The sequence below is a fragment of the Copadichromis virginalis genome, linkage group LG19, assembly GCF_057382275.1.
Source record: "Copadichromis virginalis isolate Kocher_CV1m ecotype Utaka linkage group LG19, C_Virginalis_male_GT1.1, whole genome shotgun sequence".
Lineage (NCBI taxonomy): Eukaryota > Metazoa > Chordata > Actinopteri > Cichliformes > Cichlidae > Copadichromis > Copadichromis virginalis.
The window spans coordinates 26,806,871-26,827,588 of record NC_140636.1 but is presented as its reverse complement, the minus strand read 5'-3'; the positions used below and the strand labels follow the sequence as shown (position 1 = coordinate 26,827,588).

The following is a 20,718-nucleotide window of genomic DNA, read 5'->3' as shown; positions in this document are numbered from 1 at the left end:
TTTAATTTTCCTGCGTTGCACCCCGGTTGCCTAGGCCGGGGTGTAACATATGGGGGCTCGTCCAATCGCTGAGGGGTCCGAGGACCGCTTCAGCCGTCCGCCGTCGCTGGAGGATCCGAGGGACCGCCCCAGCCTTCGTCGTCTGCTGGAGGGTCCGAGGGACTGCTCCAGCCTCCATCCGCCTTCGCTGGAGGGTCCGGGGAACCGCTCCAGCCTTCTGCAGCTGGTGGGCTGCGTGTCCGTGTTTGCAGCTGGTGGGCTGCGTGTCCGTGTTTGCGGCAGAAAACACCTGAGACACCGTGGGCTCTCTCCGGTTTCTAGAGCTTCCTGCCACAGTCCAAAGACATTAGCCTACCACAGCGATGCAGGCCTCGCCCTACGACAGCGGGTATAGGCTCCAGCACACCTGCAACCCTGATAAGGATAAGCGGAAGAAAATGGATGGATGGTACTGTTTACATTTCCTCTGCTATGTGTTAGTCACTTTGATAACAAATTAACCCAAGGGGGGGGGGGGGGGTTTAGCCTTATGAAGGAGTATCAAAGCAACATTAAGAAAAAAAATGATCGACGATCTAGAGATTAAAGTCGTAATTCTATTCTGAGAAAAACGGTCGAAATGAGCATTCTGAGTTTGTGGAATCGTACCTCAGTCAGTTTTAGCAAAAAGTACAGGAAAGTCTTTCTCTTTCAGCCCATAAACACAGTGTGGTAATGGTGCAGAACGCTCTCTGGCCAGAGAAAAACACACAAATGTGGAAGAGTGGATTTGCACAAAAGGAAATAGCCTGTAACTGACAGATTTCGACTTTATTCTCAAAATGATCAGCAATATGTTTTCTTAATGTGCCCCTAATACTACGTCGCAGTTAGCTGTGTGTAGTTGGCATTGCGCGATAAAGCTTAGACCACGATCAGAAGCGAGTGCGTCTATAGTGCACAACGCAAAACAAACAAACAAATAAAACAAAACAAAAAAAGCCCAGTTCTCCAAAACGTTTTGTGCGATTTTACGAATTCGTTTTTTCCTATTGACTCGTTTCTTCCCCCCGGATAATTCTGACGTATGACAATGACTTGGTCACGCCCGGATAGAGCAGGAGAGAAGAAGACTCCGAGTGCACTTGCAGACCTACGAATTCAAAGTTTAACTCTTTCTCGACTGGTGGGCACAACCGGGGGAACATACTGACCACAGTTCAGCCTCGAGTGAGTTACCTGCTGAATGGTGAATAGTGGCTTTAAGTTGATGTTTAAGTTAATACAAATATTCTAATTCGACCACTCCGAGTATTTATCTTCTACTCCGATTTCGATGTAACTTAAATAGCGTTTTCTTGTGCTTAAGGAATAAAGTATGTCAGTAAGAATTAAGCCATTTTTATGCTCAATGCCTGCCCCTGTCAGGTGGTGGTGCATGCTAAAAATGAGGGTGCAATTTGTGGTGTGTGCTGTCATTTTGAAAGCGATTTTTGCAACCTGGAGCATTGCGCAATGGCTGCCCCAGTTGGGTTGATGACATGAGTATGATTGCATCACTTATCACCATTTTAATCATATTCTAGTACAGAAGCCCTGAGCTATATAGCTATACAGAGGGAGATTTTGCAGCAATCTTTTTTAAAAAGTGACTTTCTGGAATAACTTTGCAAAAAAAAACCTTGCCAAAGTCTTATCTTCTGGTTTTGACTTCTTCTCTTCCTATATCAGTGCTGCCATGATACTTTCTTGGGATAAAGGCGGATTTACGTTGACAAAGTGGTAAATTGCACCCTGTTGCAAAATATCCCAGATGAGCAAAGGGCTAAAGACTTGAAGGATCTAAATCTTGACAGAGAGAAACTGTGAATAGAGCTTTGGATTTAAAGTGGTGTTTTGAAACTGTTTCATTTAACCTAAAAAATAGATGTGCCAAAAAAAACCTGTACTAGACATGGAATGTGATCAATATTTATTCTTTTTTTGGGGGGGGGTTGCACCAGTTCTGCTGCCTGACAAAATTAAAGAAAGAGCTTTGCAAAACAAAATTTGGATGGGATGAAGTAATACTAGAAAGCATGTTTAAAGTAAAATTTTATTTATATATCACCTTTCAAGATAAAATCACAAAGGCAGAAAACGGACATTAAAATCTAAAACAAAATCAACCAAAATCAAGTTTAAACAGATACATTTTTAACTGCTTTTTAAAAGACATGACTGAGTCCACAGATCTCAAACTCAAAGGGAGCGAGTTCCATAGTCTGGGAGCCACTGATACAAACGCTCTGTCACCTTTTGTTTTTAACCTTGTATGCTGGACAGCCAGCAACCCCTGGTCACAGGACCTCAGGGACCTGCTGGGGTGATAAGGAAGAAGAAGATCACATATGTAAGTTGGAGCTACACCGTGCAGGGCCCTATAAGTCATGGTTATGATCTTAAAATGGACACTGAACTTGACAGGGAGCCAATGCAGATGAATCAGCAGGGCAGTGGCATGGGAGTATTTGTGGTGCTTTATCAGAAGCCTAGCAGCAGCATTTTGAACACCCTGCAGTCGTTCCAGGGAGGCATTACTTAAGCAATTAACAAGGAATTACAATAGTCTAAGCGAGAGGAAACAAAAACATGAATAATCATTTCCAATTCGGAACGTGACACAAAGGGACTCAGCGATATTTCTTAAATGGCAAAAACAAGAGCGAACCAAGGATTTAACGTGTGTGTCCAGCGTCAGAGCTGGATCAAATGTAACACCAAGGTTCCTAATGGAGGATTTAATATAAGAAGCAAGAGGGCCTAGATTTTTAACCATGAGGGGAACAAATTTCTCAGTAGCAAAGACAATGACTTCCGTTTTATCAGCATTTAGTTGAAGGTAATTACCAGCCATCCAATCTCTAACGGAAAGCAGGACTGCAAGATTTGGAGCTTAGAAACATCAGGTGGCTTAAAAGAGATATATAGCTGAATATCATCTGCATAACAATGATATGAAATATCAGAGAAAGAGCTAAGAAGTTGCAGAAGAGGGAGTAAATACAACAAAAACAATAACGGTCCCAAGACAGAGCCCTGAGGCACCCCATAGGCAAGAGAGCTGATGGAGGATCTGAACTTAGAGGTAGCCACAGAGAAAGATCGATTTATCCAGGGCGAGGGTTTTGTAACAGGGGCTAGTCTAGTTTTAAAAGGGCAAATATTATCGATAATAGAAAGACAATAATTATTAAAAAGATTTGTTAATAAATCAACATCATTTGAAGCAGGTAGAACCCAATTAAAAACGTCAGAAAAAGTAGCAGCAGTAGAAGAATCTAAGCTAAAAGCACGACTCTCAGGAGGAGGAGGCAAATAAAAAGACAAATTAAATATAATACAATGATGGTCCGAAATAAAAATATCCTCAGAACTAATACAGTCAATGGTTAAGCCAATAGTAAAAACAAGGTCCAGGGTGTGCGCTTTGGTGTGGATGGGGCCAGATACATGCTGTGTGAAGTGAAAAGAGTCCATGATGCTAAGAAAACCTCTGGCAAAGAGGTCAGAGTCATCATCAATGTGCATATTAAAATCGCCAATTATTAGCAATCTGGACAACTTCAAGATGGAAGATAAAAAGTTACTGAATTCCTTTAAAAATTGACCGTTAGGTCCATGTGGATGATAGACTACACCACAGTAACACGGATCTTTATTTCCAATTTTAACCAGCTGTAGTTCAAACGTTGACATTTTTTTCAACCATCAATGAGCGACAGTGAAACTAGTTTCGATACACCACAGCCAGTCCTCCGCCACGACCAGAGGTCCGCGGCCTACTGACAAAGGAGTAGGGGAGACCAGGGACAGTTGTAACGTGGGTCAGTTGTAACACTTCCAATTTCTCCAATCAGGGCTAAGTTTCAAATGATGTGATTCATCCTGTGCATGCCCAATTCAGTTCTGCTATCACATGTAAAAAATCAGCACATTTTGTCAAACACAGACAATTTACACGAAAAAAAAAAGTAATTTGTATGCCAAAAAGTAAGCTTTTCTACTTTATTTCAATTTCTAATAGCATTATCTGCTTTGCAGTTAAACTCATCAAACTTAAATTATGTTATTTGTATGCCTATGGGGATATATTCTGTGTAGGTCTTTAGTGCTAATGTTTTAGCCGTTGGCTGTAATGTTAGCTAGTTCATGGCTATAGGAGTCTGGGTCAGTTGTAACAGCAACAGTCTGGGTTAGTTGTAACAATAATGCAGATGTTACAACTTACCACACTATTACTTTAACTTATATTAAACAACTTGGGGCAACAACATCAGCAGAGAGAGGTTCACTGGTCGCTTTTGTATATGAGGTTAATGACATTGGCAACACAATTCCTCCACTGTTTGTGTTCCCACACATACATTATGCAGACCACTGTGTCAGAGATGGACCAGTAGGAAGTATTGGTAGTGGAAATCAGGATGGGTGCAAGAAACAGATTTCCTCATCTTTCTGAAGCACTTTGCAAACCACACCAAGGTAAGCCATGAAAAAAAGTAATGGAATTGCGATGCTGGTGCACAACTAAATTTTTTCAGCTTCATTGTTATGTTCAAAAGTTGGTGCAAGAGTTGTAGGTAGGTTATAATGCCCACTGAGCCAATGAGGCCAAACTCAAGGAAGACCAACCAAAATTAATGAAATATTCATTTGCAGAAAATTCCATAATTTGTCTTTTTTGGGGGGTTGGAATATGTTCAAAAGCTAAATTTCTGCATTCTGTTACACACACACGTAGCTAAATAAATGGCTCTAAGTACATTCATGTGTTGAATAAAAAAGATTACATGTTAATGTTTTGTCAGTACCCTTATTTCATTGTGTTCCATTTCACCCCAGACTATGGGGTTAATTGTAACATTTCACTCTTTGTGTTTGAGACCATACCATCCAATGGGTAATTGTGCTGCAGAGACAATAGCTGCACTATTTAATAGCAGAGACATGTAAATACTTTGAACTGATAAGAAAATGAGCTGTAGGTAGCGCAAAATCCTGATATGAGGAAAGGAACAGAAAGGACCTACAGCCCACCAAAAAAAAAAAAAAAAAAAAAATGCGGAAGGGGGAGTGACGGTTGTATAGAAGCACAGGGCTGACTCTGGGCGCAGGTCCAAGAATTTGGAAATGGGGAAAATCACACTGCCAAAGAGGAAATACAAGGAGAACAAACAAGGTAAGGAATGGTTTTGAGAACAGGCAACGACGAAAGTCGAGTAAAAAAAAAAACAAAAAAAACATGCGGATAGTATTTGAGGAGCAAGATTTAGGAAGCTCATAAACATTTACAGTATTACTACTATTTCATTTAGATTGCTACTTTCTTTAGATATTTATGTTCACTTTTTTCTTTTTAATTGGGTTCTTTTTCTTTCTAATAAAGGCGTATAGGGCCACGTGAGGAAAAACATTGTAACGTTGAAATTTGAAGTCGTAATTCTATTTCCAGAAAAACGGTTTTAGTACCAAGTAAGGAAATAATTTCTCTTTCAGCACACAAACGAACCACCTCTCCGATCTGATTTATTTTTGCGCGTTTTTCTGTTTGCAAACCGTTTTATTCGATTTTTTTTCCCCGAATGATTTCCGCTAGTATTCTGACGTATGACAATGACTTGGTCACTTCCAGACAGCAAAATCAAGTAGAAAAAGAGCAGCAGAGGAGAAGGCTCCGAGTGCACTTGCAGACGCACGGATTCAAACTCTATTTCTCGACTGGTGGGCACAAACGGGGAACATACTATGGCCACACTTCAGCCTCGAGTGAGTTACCTGCGGAATGGTAGTGGCTTTAAGCTGATGTTTGAATTAATACAAATATTCTAATTCGAACATCAGCTCAATGTTTATCTTCTATTCGGGGAGATTTATATAGCGTTTTCTTGTGTCCTAGCGTTTATACCATACACACATTTGTAACTTCATTGTATTTGCATTATAATTTCGCCGAGCTATTTTGCACCACAGAATACCGTTCTTATTTTATTGTATTTATTTTTTCTCGGGACATTATGTAGTTCACCTATGAATTGCAAGAAACATATTATGGCAGTAACATGAAGTCTGCATTCACTGCTGAAGTTCAGCAGTTTGTGAGACAATATGCTGACGGTACTTAGTTCAGTTTAAAAACTTTACCAGCCCTGGCCTCATAGTTTTTGCTTTTATTACACCATAATGGCCCCTCTGTCAATTCTTACTTATGTTTTTTATTGCTCCACCCTTCAACTTTCCTGCTCCTTTGGTGTCGCACCCGACTGCTGTACTTTTCCTCTCCTCTTGTTTCATCTCTCCTGGTTATAAGAAGAATGCCGTCATGTCTCGATCAAGCTTCATCGAAATGTATAATGTGTAATTTGATGTGATTATTAGGTATTTAAGACATGCACCAACTTAATTAATGTATAAAATTAGCATCTATTATTTAACTTCTTTATGGAATGTTTTGAAAAACAAAATGACATCAGTGGCACAGTGCACACATCATTTTCTATTGAATCATGGCCTTGTAAAAAATACGTCAGTGTTTTAAAGGTTGCTATAGTAATGCACACTATTTACACATGGTGCAAATCCACAAAAATGTGGCAAAGATCATGTTCACTAAGAAAACCTACTGAAGCTCACATCAGAAATTACTATGAGGTGTGATTTATTTCTTTTTATCCCCCTATGCTAAGCCATGTACTATTGTATACTGAAAAAATAAAATAGTAAATTAGTTTATGATATTGTAAGTTTAAAACTCTACAGTAATACACCAAAGGTTCAGTATAACTGGCCTTTTTTGGAAACTCACCAGGTTGGAAAAGAAAATGAAGAGACTCTATGCCATGTTTTCTTTCTCTTTTTTTTAATAACTTTCCAACTTTCCAAAACTATTGTTTATAAAAACACAGCAACACTTTAAAAGGTATAAAATGGTCATAGAGCAATGCAGGCTGGAAGGAAAAGATAAAGAAATGAGGAGTGGCTCACAGTACAGTATATCTTTAATGGGAACTCTGCTCTTGTTAGGTTTATGTATTACATCTGTGGATGTCCTGCTATGACAGTTCAAAATTTCTGCCATGATAAAGGTTTATACCATTATATATAACTTTATACCTGTGCTGAGCATGGAAAGGTATCCCATTCACCTCTACTCTGGTCATCTTGGTCTCCAGAAGGCTGATAACTTCTTGATCCTCTAGGGATCTAGTTACCTGGTTCTCACGGCGGTAAGTTGCCATAACTTTTCCACATTTCTCTTAAGATCTAACGCCACAGGGCTAATGAAGAGGAAACATTGTTGAAATGCATGATGAGTTTGCATAAGCTGAGTTGGCCCTTGTGACACCTGAGTGTCCTAATATGGTTGTCATTGTGCAGAAAGAGCTAGATCAGCTTTAGTTCCATTGCTTGTATGTGTGCTGATTAAAATACTAATGTACCTTGTGCAGACAGAATTCAGCCACGACGTTAAAATTTTCCATTATAGCTTTAGAAACCATTAAATGTTCCATTAAAGTGCAAGATTTCACACCTTTTAAATGATCATTTGAGATATGACCTATTGCAAGTTCCTGTTTTTATAGTTTAGCAAAACGCTCACTTCTGCTGTTTCAGCATGATACACATTAGTTTATGAAAAGTCACACTCTGTATGAGGGCGACTGGAGAGATCGATATCATGCTTAAAATTGTCACGTGGTTAACTAAATTATGTGTAACTTCTGTTGTCAATAAAACAGTTGCTTGGACAGGCGAGTGCAAGCACTGCCCTCCTTGAAACCCTTGCGAGTGAAACGTGCACTGGTGTCTGTGTGGTTGCTTACAGTAACAGTTTCTGCTTACCAGCAGGATTGACTTGAACCCAACAACACCCATCCTAGGCGAGTCTTAGTGGCAGCTAGACCCCCGGGGTTCCAGGACAAACTGGTGCTGTAGATAAGGTCAGTGTGATCAGCAACAATGAGCACTAATGGATGTGCTTGTTCAAATGATTACAATGGAAGATCTTTGAGGTACTTATGTTTTGTCAGAATGAATGCAGGAAAGGTCAGTCGGGTCAAGGCATTTAGCAGTGAGTGCTGCACTAATATCAAAGGTCATTTGAGGAGGCTGCAGGTGACCAATAATGATATAGGAGAGCCACTGATGGTTTGTAGACCTTGGCGGTTTTCGTCAAGTTCTTATCTGTGCCTTAGATACTAAGTGGCATGGCAGGGTTAGATAGGAGAATGGTATGCTACAACTCATCATCAAGTGCTGCATAAATTTTGAGTCTGACTTGTCTGTAATCTGTATAGGATTTCTGTTGCTGAGCTCAGCAGGCTGGAATAATCCCAAAAGTGGTGCATTGACTGAAGTAGTGATCATCTTTGTTTTAATAGGGACGAAGGACCTTAAATGATTCTGTATTGGGATAAGGAAGGATTTGCGCTGACAAAGTGGTAAATCCCACCCTGCCGCAAAATATCCCACATCATAACAGTCCCTATATTGAAGGAACAAAGGTTTTGCAGAAGCCGGAAAGTGATTCCCCTCCAGTCTAATGGAAAGCTCCATAGAACCACTTGACCCTGAAGTCAAAAGTGAGTCCACAGTAAATTTTACTAAAGTAAAAGACTTGCCAGATGCTACATGTTGATTGATGACATACTTTTCAGGCTCCCGTTGAGTCTGAGAGGAGGCTGTTGCTTAGTTCCTTAAACTGAAAACAATCCTTCGTGAAGTAGGATGTAAGAGAAGAAGGCTGGAACCCTACTTAAATAATCAACTCTGTATAAATCCTACAAAAGAAAAGGAGGTAAAGAAAACTTGTATGTGTGACCTTTCTTGGCTCTTGACAGAGGCGGTTGCTTATTTTCCTTTCCCCTCTCCCTCCCTTGTCTTTCCTGCTTGGCTTCTCATGTCTTTTGGATTGTTTTTTTGTTTGTTTGTTTGGTTTTTTTATGATTTTATGGCTTGCCGACGTGATAGATGATGGCAGGGCTGTGAGTACTCAGACTGGTGGCATTTCATATGGTCAGAAAGATTTTGAGATCAGTTCTTCAGCAACAACAGTTCAACAACAATGGATTAAATACAGTTCTGTGTGAAGTTGAAGCAATTGTAATTGATCAACCCATAACAAAGCTGCCTGATGATCCAAAAGACCTAGAGTCATTTACTCCAAATCACATCCTCCTGATACGTGAATACCTGCCTTTGTTACACAAGAGACAAAAAGACAACCAAAAGAGGAAAAATCTAAAACCAGGGTATATAGTTATTTTAATGGGTTCTTCTGTCCCCCGAGATTCTTGGCCCCTTAGACGTGTTCGTGAAACCATTCATGATAAAAATGGACTTTAAAGACAAAGACCAACATTCTTGAAATCCCTGTAACTAAACTTTGTCTTTTACATTAGACTGTAGTTTAAAAGTGTATTTAAGTGCTTTTATTTTATTTTTTGTGTGTGTGTCTAAAATGGAAGTACTTTATTTTTAATTTGGCTCCTTATTTGCTTTATAATTAGAATTGTCATGTCTGACAGCCATTGCACTTAGGGCCTGGTGTGTAGGAGCCATTTTTGTGTTTTGCTTATTACCTTATGTGTGCCTCTAGGTGTCACTTTTTGTATTTGTAAATGATTGTATGGAAGGTAGAACATTTAATTAGGGTCAGGTGTTGCTGGTTGGAAGGACCAAACAGTTTGTGACTGCGGTGATTTATGTTGGATCTTACGATCAATTGTGAAATATCAAATGCAATCAACGGTGATTGCTTAGACTGCTTAAACTGACAAGGTAAATACAGCTGGAGTTATTGACTGGACTTTCTTGTCAAGTTCACCAGTCATACACCTCAGTGGCTTCAAGCGTAGGCTTAGCTTGTACACCTGTTATATGGTTGACTGTATATATATTTGACTATCACATTAAGGGGTTTTGGGGTGAAAAAGTTAATGTTCATCCTCAATCTTCGTTCTGCAAATTTGTTTGTATTATCTTAACCATAGCTCTGTAGCTAGCCATTCTATGCCAGCTAGCCCAACTTCATAAACCATACAAACACTGGTGCTGTTTAATTTAGTGTTTTTAGAAATCCGTCAGTCAGAAGGATGATCTGATATCGTAGTGTTGGTGTTGTTCCCAGATCATCATGAAAATGTTGTTCCAGGTTATTCTTTTGCGCGCCAAGCCATTCATGTATTTATGAAATTCCAATGTTGCAAGGACAATATCAGTTCTGCTTACCATTTATTAAAGGGTCAGGGTCAGGGTCCGTTGATCGGTGGACAGAGGCGGTTTCTCGCAGCTTAAGTACAGTTTTTTGTTTTACGGCGGTTTTTCTCGAAGTCGCAAAAGTATGACGTCACAACATTGATTGGTCACTTGCAATGTTGATCCTGGAACAACATTTAGTATGATGATCTGGGAACAACACCAACACGACGATATCAGATCGTGCCAGTCGGATCATGGCATTTCATCTTTAGATGGAAACTGGCAAACTAACTTCCTGCTAACTTCAAACTCTCTTTCATGCATGCCTGGATGTTAATGTTACTGTAACAGCTGGGAGGCAGCCACACTGATCATTTTATTGAAGATGAAATCATTTGGGCCACTTTTAACTCAGTGATACCACAGTGTTTGTTTTGGCTATGGAAATCAAAGAAGAGTGGACCCAGGAATGGATAATGATGTTGTTTTTATGCTTGCTGTGCAACCTGTGTCATGGGTGTCGCTCGCTGATTTTGATATCACATCATGAGGCATTCGTCACAATATTTGCGGCCGATTGTGTGGCTCTCGATTTCTCGTAACGTGGCGGGTTGTGTCACAGCTGGGTTGAAGACACAAATGTTTGAGTGTGTTCGTTTTTAATGATATTCCAGTACAGAAACTCGGATACAGTTATACAGAGGACAATGTTGCAGCTGTTTAAAAATTGGAGACTTTGTTAAAAACACTTTGGAAAAACTATTTGCTTCTGGTTTTGATTTCTTCTCTTCCTACATCGGTACATTTGTGCCCAGCACCTATCATTCAGGAGAATACTGCAGCAGGTTACCACACCTTAATAGTGGCATTAATATAAGTGACTGCATGATGATGTTGTGGCAGTAAGCAGAGTGATCAATGCGGAGGGTATGCTGGTGCCTGTAAGAGGCAAATTAAAAAAAAAAAAAAAGGTTAAAATATAATACATCACAAGCCCACGTGGGGGTTTTGAAAGAAATTTAACACTGCCAGCTTTGCACAGATCCACAGATGTAAGCTACATTCATGTCTGTGTTTTTCCTCCATATTCCCGTGGGCATTTTTTTTCTAAATAAATTTAACAGCTCGTTACCTCTCTACTAGAAAATGTACACTACCAGTCAAAAGTTTGGACAAACCTTCTCATTAATGTTTTTACTTTATTTTTACTATTTTCGACATGAAAAGTATAAAGCAAGATTTATGGAATTATGCAGCATAGGAAAAATTGATAACTTTAAATATCTCTTATACAGTCCCGTTCAAAAGATTAAAACATCTTGAAAAATGGCAAAAAACAATCGTATTTTGCATGATTGGATCTTAACAAGGTTCCAAGTAGAGCTTCAACATGCAATGAGAAGAAATGGGAGTGAGACAAAACATTTTTTGATGCAATTAAAACAATTAAACTGAAACAGGCGGTTTTACAGCTGATCAAAAGTTTAGGATCACACCTCCAAAAAAGCCCCCCCTCCTAAACTGAAGTCAAAGTTCCAAACATGAAGTCAGTAATGAGTAGTTCCACGATTATTTTTGATCACTTCAAAAATTTGTTGCTGCATGCTTGATTGCAAGCCTTTCCTTGAGGCAACTGAAAACATTTCTCCAAGTGGTGAAGATGCCTTGAACTTTTGTCCATTTTTGTAAACTTCCCTTGTCATCCATCCCCAAGGTTCTCAATTGGATTTAGATCAGGGGAACACGCGGGATAGTTCAGAAGAGTGATGTTATTCTCCTGGAAGTAGTCCCTTGTTCTGCGGGCATTGTGTACTGTAGCGTTGTCCTGTTGAAAAACCCAGTTGTTACCACAAAGACGAGGGCCCTCAGTAATAACGGATCCTCTCGTCAACATCTGGACATAGCCAGCGGCCGTTTGACGTCTCTGCAACTCCCGAAGCTCCATTAGGAAGTTGCCTTGCAACTCTGCATTTCTGTCCATTTGATTTCCAACTACACACAAGAACAGTTAATGTGATTAAATGAACAGATGAGACAGTTGTTGATGACAAACAATAGTATAAAATGATTAGGAGAGGCTAAATCAGTGCACTAATATACTCAGTTTAGGTGTGCTTGATCCCCCGTCTGAGCTCATCTCATATGTTCTCCAAAGGTTGTTGGTTTTCCATTATTCCCATCAGCAATTCATCCAACTGCTCCGTGTCCTTATTTGCAGGTCTTCCGCCAGTCTTAAACCACTCTTTTCTGGCTTCTGCAACAGTCTTTTTAACTTTTTTTAAATATATATTTTTAAGATAAGATAATGCTTTATTGTCAGAGTCATACCTAGTACAATAGTACAAACGAAATTGGAAATTGTCCCACATCAGCACTATGCACACCTGAACACAACACAGTAACTTAAAGTGGGGTTTTTTTAAAAGTGCAAAAAAGGTATGAGCAAAAGAAAAATGAATGACTTAATAAATATATAAATGAATGGGTGAATGTTCATTGCACGTGATGGCCAATCAGGTCAGCTGTTAGCATTGCTTAGGGCTATTGCCCTGTTGTAAAAGCTGTCCTTGAGTCTGTTTATCCACATACCAGTACCCTGAATCTCCTGCCAGACAGCAGCAGCTTAAACACCCGGTGCCCTGGGTGTGTGCAATCCTGTAGGATGCTGCCTGCCCTCGTCAGACAGTGAGTGCTGGACAGGTCCTTCAAGGAGGGAAGAGGATGTCCAATGACTTTTTTTTTTTTTTTTTTTTGGCCCATATTAATCACCCTCTGTCGTGCCATGGTGCAGCTGGACAACCATACACACCACTAGTCGTAGGTGTATTAACTGTTATTAAACATTTCTTAATTGCATGGATCAAACAAAGGAAAAAAGCATGGACATACTTTTTCTTTTTAATGTACTGCTCACAGCATGTATTAGTTGTAATGTTGTGGTTCTTTCTTTTTGTTTCTATTTGCACATTTTTAAGCAAATACCATCACAAGAGCTCATTCATTTCAGTTTAAAAAATTTTTTTCTAATGCCAAATCACAACTAAAGTCACCTCAAGGCACTCGAGTTTTGGACAAAATTTGACTTTTCTGCCAAACATTTCTAAACAGCCACCTTTGCATTGAGACGATTTTTGTTGAGGCTTCACTGAACAGTAGATCGATCAACTGGAGGATTAGATGCATCTCAGCTCCTGTGCTGTGCCAGGTCTTTGCTGGATTTTTTTGTTTGTTTATTTGTTTGCCTTTTAATAGATACTGTTCATCTGCTGTAGATAGTTTTTTTTTTTTAGGCCTGCCACTTCTTCTTTTGCCCTCCATTTGTCCAGTTTCCTCATATTGTTAAGGATACACTGCACAGCATGCTGAGATATGACAAGGTTTTGGTTAATATTTCTTCAGGAATGACCTTGTTGGTGTAGATTCAGCTGAATCAGGCTGCATGTAACAAGGTGCTTTAACATAAAATTTATGATTGGTTGTTTGCTAAGTTGTCTGTGTAGACACAACACTGGCTCATTCTTGATTTAAGTGCCTTTTCATGTTTGAATGATTGACAGGTCAGTGTTAAGGGATTTAATAAACAACCCAAGAAAATATCCCACTGAAAATGTTTAGGGTTTCCTTTTTGAAAGCCTGGTGAAGTATTGCTCATGAACAAAACTAGTTTTGAAACTAACCACAATTCTGTGTTCTGGTACAGGTTGGGAACTGGTTTCATCTCCACTGGCTGGATGGAGCTGTTAAAGCATTTTAAAAAGAAGTTGGTTCTCGTCTTCATCACTGCACTCTTCCTCTTTTTGGTCTTCACTGTGAAAACGCCCAGCACATACAACTCAATCCCAAAACCATCTGGGCCGCCAAGTGCTTGCTCCATGAGGATATCCGAGCAGACCATCATGCCGCTTAACAATACCAAGCACTTACTGGTGTCAGCCTACATGGACCAAAGAGTGAAGGATTTTGATATACGCATCATTGGCATATTTAGGAGAGACTCCATCCAACCCCTTCACTGCTTTTTCTGCTGTACTGGTTATTTGAGTAAAACCACTCCAGCAACAATTTTACAGCATCCAGATAACTTTGGTTTTCCCTTTGTCACTACGGATGTCATGTGTCAGATTCCTCAGAATTGCAATGCGACACATGTCACTCTCTTGACTACACCAGACAAAGAGAGTCCATCTACTGATCAATGGCTCCCAATAAGAAACAAAGACACAGTTGGACAGAAGGAAGAAAACATGCAGTTTGACTTCACAGTCTGCATCTCTAACCTCTTTGGTGACTACAACAATGTGCTTCAGTTTGCACAGACTCTGGAGATGTACAAGTGAGTACTGCAACTCCACCACAAGCTACAAAGTCAAAAATGTGCAACAGCAGCTGGTCCTGACACAGAATGAAACCTAACAAGCTCTGCAAAGGCTCCTCTTCAATGCAGTGTCTGGATTGTATCACATTGCACAGTTGTGTCTGTTACTCCTGTTGCTGCCAGAGTTTTTTTTGTTTTTGTTTTTTTTTTAAAGTGTAGTTGGACAGTGTCTTACCACTCAGACGTCTATCACTTGGTGTTAAACATTTACAGTAGCACTGTTTAAATTTCTGCAGGAGCTGTACGTCTTTTCAGACACTGTAGGAAAATGGATTTTTAGCCCTGTAAACTGTGGATTTCCAGCTGTTCAGAACCAGTTAGGAATAGACAGTGTCCCTCCTACTTGAGAAACACCACAGTCTACTCTTAATGATTATAATATTATTTTTTGTCTGTGTATTTTATCAGTCACATAGCTGCAAGCTATTGTGACAGGTACAGGCTAATACAGTATAAATAGTATAACACAGTATAAATATTATACTAAGGATAGAAAAATGACCAACTGTTTGCTATATAAACCACAATTGTTTTTAGTAATCTGTTTTGTTTGCTGACAACGATGAACCAATTTGCCTTATTTTGTCCCAGGTTGCTGGGTGTGAACAGAGTGGTGATCTATAACACCAGCTGTGGTCCAGAGCTCAATCGCCTGTTGCAGAGTTACAGCGACGAGGGCTTTGTGGAAATGGTTCCTTGGCCCATTGACAAGCATCTGAATCCATCTCGTGGCTGGCTTCACTCAGAGCATGGAGGGGATTTGCATTACTTTGGCCAGCTGACCACACTTAATGAGTGCATTTACAGATCAATGGAGCGTTCTCGCTACGTCCTGTTGAATGACATTGATGAGATTATAATGCCATACCAGCACGATGACCTGATGTCTTTGATGAACACGCTCCGAAATCAGCATCCAAATGTAGGCTGTTCTTGTAATAAGTTTGAAAAAAATAACACAATTACATTTCATCAAAAATTCAGTATCCCATACAATAAGTTGTATTTGACTTGTTTTTATCTGATTTGAAGGCAGGAGTGTTCCTTATTGAGAATCATATTTTCCCAAAGAAACACTTTGAGCCAAGCGGACGGTTTCACCTGCCTCAGTGGAACGGGGTGCCAGGAATTAATATTCTGGAGCACATCTACAGGGAGGACCCCGCCAGAAACATATACCATCCACACAAGATGATAGTTCGGCCAAGGTAAGCTGAATTTGTCAGATGGAAGATTTACTCTATTTAGGATACAGTTCTTCGGTTTACTCAATAATACATACTGTATGACTGCTATTAAAAAAAATAACTACAACTAAATAAAACAGTACCTTAGTTATTGAACTTCTCCAAAACCATGATAAACATACAAGAAACATCAAATGACCGTTTGCTACAATAAGTCTCAAGTACAAAACATATTTAAGAACGTCTGAATAACTTGAGGGTTATTTTTCTCCAATCTTTCCTTAACAATCTCTTAAGTTGAAGTTATTCTGTGAAACTTTCCATATGGAATGTTCTCTGAAAGTTATTGCCAAAAAACCCAGAACAACTTTGAGGGAGCATTCACTATCCCCCAAGGCTGATTTGTGAAACCTTCAGAGAACCTTCAGGGCTCTTCTAAAGAACAGGATCTTCAGTAATCAATGCATTTTAAAACCTTAACTCCAAGCAGTTAACTGTCTTGTGTTTTGTGTCACAGAATGGTGGAGTGGACTTCAGTCCATGAAGTGATCAAGAATTTTGGAGAACGCTACAAGGTTCCACTCGATGTTTGTCGGATCATTCATGTCCGTGTGGCTCTACAGGGATCATTAACCCTGGAGCAGCTTAATGTGGATAAACGACTGTGGGACTTTCAGGAAAAACTCATTCCCAACGTGGACAAGGTGTTGAAGAGGGTGGGGATGCTGAACTTGACATAGAACTAATGGATAAGATGTACAGGCACTACGATGGACACTTTTTAAACACAGTGAATCAGATCGTGAATGTGCATCTTTGAATCAGGGGCATTTGTGAATTCATTGTGTCATCGTTTTCTGAAAACATATTTTGCACCTGGTGCCAGTAAAATCCCTACATTTCAGTGAATACTTCTTAATTGCCATCATTGAATAATTACAAGCTTTTTGAAGGACACATTGGTTCTAATACTGTGTGATATGAGTGTGACCATTTAAATAGTCCTTAATATAAAACTGTTGACTTGAAGAACTGCAAATATTTTAACTGCCCTGCCTGAAGAGAGAAAAAACATTTACTAAATCCACAATATAACATACCATAGAATTTCTCCAGTGGTCAGCTTCGAAGAACAAGAGATGGCGAAAGTGGGGGGGGTTTTTTCACCTGGGGTGGCTGTAGCTCAGGAGGTAGAGCAGGTCACCTACTAATGGTAAGGTTAGTGGTTTGATCCCGATCGAATCACCGTAATATGTGATATATTATATGGCATGGCACTAACCCCAAGTGTGTCTGTGACGCATACACTGGATTATGAATGTTAGATAGAAAGAGCTTTGGGGAAAAAGGTACTTTTGTTTATGAGGGAAGCTGTGTAAAGAGCTTTGAGTGCTCAGAGTAGTAGCAGCTGCATAAGAACCACTGAATCTACCTTGTTTTTCGATCAGATTTGGACTTTTCAAAATAAAGCTTAAAGACTTTTCTGGGAATAAAGGCAACATCTCAATATAAAGAGACGAGGCCCTGCCTCTCAAGGCCTTGTATATTGTGAAGTTTGAAGATGATCCACAAAAAATGTGGGTAATATAAAGTTCTTATCATTATTAACATTTGGTGTGACCTTGAGCCAATTTTCACCAAAATGAATGTCTCGCGCTGTTATTGGTATTTACCATCACATACAACTTGAAAATGATATCTTAGACTTGTATTAGCATTCCAAGCTTTACATTGACTACATATTTTACATTTAATAACTATCTGAGAACTTGGAGTAGCCAACAGCAGATGATCCTTTAAGTAAATTGGCATCCCACCAAACTGAACTGCTGACATGATGATGGCACTAGTTAGAGGATCACCAAAGCATATGTCCAGCTTTGAGGTTTTTGGTAACTCGTGATCTTCTGTGATTTCACATACATCAGTATGGATCACATAGCATATAATGACTGTTTTGGCCACCTGGTATTCTCTGGGAATCCAACCTTCTTGTCGTTGTGTGTATTATTTAAATATTTTTGTCATTTTTTTCCCAGCCACCATGAATCACGAAGGTCCAGGGAATTTCTTGACTCTTACAGCTGGGTATGTTTTAAGTCAAACTGCTGTGCTAATACTGTACTTTTCTCTGAGGAAATTCTTGATATTTTTATTATTAAGTTTGACTTTTCAACAGGTATGTTTTTTGTGTCTTTGGGGGGAGCAGGTTTAAGTTATAATGGCAATAATTGTTACTGTCTGCAGCTTGGATGATGCCTACAGTTTAAAGGTCATGATCCGAATGTTGCCTGTTAAATGTAAAAGTTCGATTATATTATGATATTATAGATGTTTTTGTTTCACTTCCTCAGGTATACCTTCCTAGCATGAGATTGGACCCATTGCCTTCAGATTTACCTTAATTGTTTTGAGGCATTAATTACGGTTAAACTGGATCCATGTGGTTATTTGGTGTTGGGTTGAGAGGATTTGCAGTTTGTGAAGTGTGTTATCCTGTTGAAAGCAACCATCAGACGGTGATTTTGATCATAAAGGGATAGACATGGTGAGCAACAATGATCAGGGTGGTGTTTAAAACAGTTTGCAGTTTGTAGAAAGTGGTTCCAAGAGTGCCAAGAAAGTGTTACTCACACCATTACACCACCACTAGCAGCAGTGTTGGAGAGTAACTAAATGTACCAGCGTTATGTATTTAACCTCCTAGGACCCGGCGCCCACATATTTGGACATCACATTTTGGGTTGTCTAGACCAAAATACAAAATTTTTCTCTACAAGGGCCAGATAAACACTTACATGGATATTATGCTGCCACTGTTCTATCAAAATCAGTAAAAATAGCAAAAAATATTAAAAATGCATGCCATGAAAGAGCTCAAGTCTTAGGACGTTAAAATACAAAATATGAGTAACTGTATTCCGTTACAGTCACAGTTTAAATGGATGATATTCAGAATAAAGTTACTTTGTTTAAATAAGTGGAATATAGGGCAGTCATTTTGTGTTTCATAGGCTATCCCCTCTTTATCCCTTCGCCAGTTTTGGTGATTAATTGCAGTTGGTATTAAATCTAGTTCTTTATGATTCTTTTACTGAATACAGAGAACACGACTCAGTCTTCAAAGTGTTTATAATTATTTATTCAATCAAATTCCGGAAGAGAGAGAGACGTGCACAGCCCAAAGCCATTTTGCAGATCTCTAGCATTAGAAGCCAAAAAATGTGTATCATACAGGTGTTATTTTGGTCCTTTACACGTCACACATAGTTGCGATAAAAACAACTCCTTCCTTGTTATTTAGTTCCGCTCTTTCTGTCTGGTTTCCTGCATTTTATTAATATGCCTCTGTTGCTAAGTCGACCTGTCACCCTCTGACCTAGTTCTCTCTCACAGCTGGCCTTGCTTTATACAGGCCTTTATTATTAAAATACATAAAACAATACAACCAGAAAAAAATCACTAAGAATATATATTTGTTCCGTAACATTGGGCACAGGTTTAGCTCGAATGGATGAGCGTGCACTTATATGGCCCATGGCCGAGAGTGGCCGACCAGGGTTTTCAGTATAACCTGTGGGATCCTTTTTTTTTTTTTTTTTTTTTTTTTTTTTTACCCTGGGATGAATACATTTTCTCTGATTCTGAAACCCAAACAAAACGCGCAATGAGAGGCTCTAATGTTGATGCTGTCAGTTACACACTGGACCTGGCACCAGCAGAAGGGAACCAGCAGTGCATGAGCAGGAATGCGTTTTTTTACTTGGAAATTCCAACACCACTTCAGAAGAAGAATAAGATGGGCAAAACTTCAGTACCTTCGATGTGCTATTGCTGTAGTTTTTAAAATATTGATCTGTACCACACTGTTGAGATGTCCGTTTATGGTAAAATGTCATGCAAATACAAGTACATTAGATAATGCAGTTGAAGAAAATCAAATAAAGGGCCAAATTATAATTAAATTAATAACAAAAACTATCCCGGGCATTGGATACAGTTTATTTATAGTAGCATGCCAGTGAACATTCAGTTGATGGAATGAAAACAACAACAAAATACATAGTTTTTTCATCTGCAAATGTGACAAATGTGCTACAGCACAAAATACTCACATTCAGACCACTTTGTTCGAATGCTACTCTGCAAAATCAGTTTTGTTTTAAAAAAAAAATAAAATAGAAAAAGTGCAAATCAAGCACATCTGCTTGTGGTTTTGGTCGTTGGGGTCTTAGAGTGTAACATTTATTCTGTGGTCTTGGAGAGCTGGATCATGGTTGTCCAACTCTAGATGCTGGTTTGTTAACTTGGTTCAGACACAGCCAGGTGGAAACCTTTTGAGAGCCATTGGTTTCTGGTCCAGTAAGGCACAGTCCATCTTGTAGACCAGGTATTCAAGTCAAGGATGTACCTGAAAAGTGGAATATGCCATCTCCTTAACTTGTAACTTATAACTTGTCTTATACGGGTGTAATAGCACATCAGAAAGTTTAATTCCTCCCATATGCTAATTATATACAGGGATGAGTGATGGGCATGGAATGGTGATCTTTGCATTGGACTCTTTGCTCCACCGTTTGACCGATGAAAGAAGCATGAACAGACAGGCATTGTTTAGGAGGTTGACACATTTCTTGTCTAACCATTTCATTGCAATCAGACCTTCATCAGACCTGTAATAACAGGCTCCATGGCCCTTCTTCATCAGGTCTTTGTCTGCCATCAGGGGAGCTCCACCGGTGCAGTTTGATCATACAGTACCAATGCACCTGACACCCAAGGAGGTGTGCAAGTTCTGGACCAAGCAGAAACCTGTGAAGAGCTGGGATTCTTTTATGGGTTTGCATAGTGTTTTTGACAACTTTGCCCCCTTAGATGGAGCTTCTGTTCCTTTTCACTCAGGGGAGCATTGAAGAATGTGGACCCCCCTTGATACAG

The 20,718-nt window shown here is 39.4% G+C and overlaps 2 protein-coding genes across 5 annotated transcripts in view; both read left to right on the top strand.

Moving 5' to 3' along the window:
• Positions 1–20,718, top strand: part of LOC146686290 (beta-1,4-galactosyltransferase galt-1-like) — a 58,940-nt gene that overhangs the window by 6,300 nt on the left and 31,922 nt on the right. The window lies entirely within an intron of this gene.
• Positions 32–19,329, top strand: LOC146686291 (uncharacterized). 4 transcript variants are annotated; one of them, XM_085441114.1, is made up of 7 exons: positions 6,919–7,958; positions 8,400–8,600; positions 8,676–8,815; positions 13,919–14,551; positions 15,185–15,515; positions 15,626–15,801; positions 16,298–19,329. In XM_085441114.1, exons 4-7 carry the CDS (start codon positions 13,950–13,952, stop codon positions 16,518–16,520), a joined length of 1,332 nt encoding a protein of 443 aa, XP_085297240.1. In that variant the 5' UTR covers positions 6,919–7,958; positions 8,400–8,600; positions 8,676–8,815; positions 13,919–13,949; the 3' UTR covers positions 16,521–19,329. The 4 variants fall into 4 exon arrangements, with proteins under 4 accessions (XP_085297237.1, XP_085297239.1, XP_085297238.1 ...); XM_085441111.1 differs by lacking the exons at positions 6,919–7,958; positions 8,400–8,600; positions 8,676–8,815 and adding an exon at positions 32–448; XM_085441113.1 differs by lacking the exons at positions 6,919–7,958; positions 8,400–8,600; positions 8,676–8,815 and adding an exon at positions 2,659–5,200.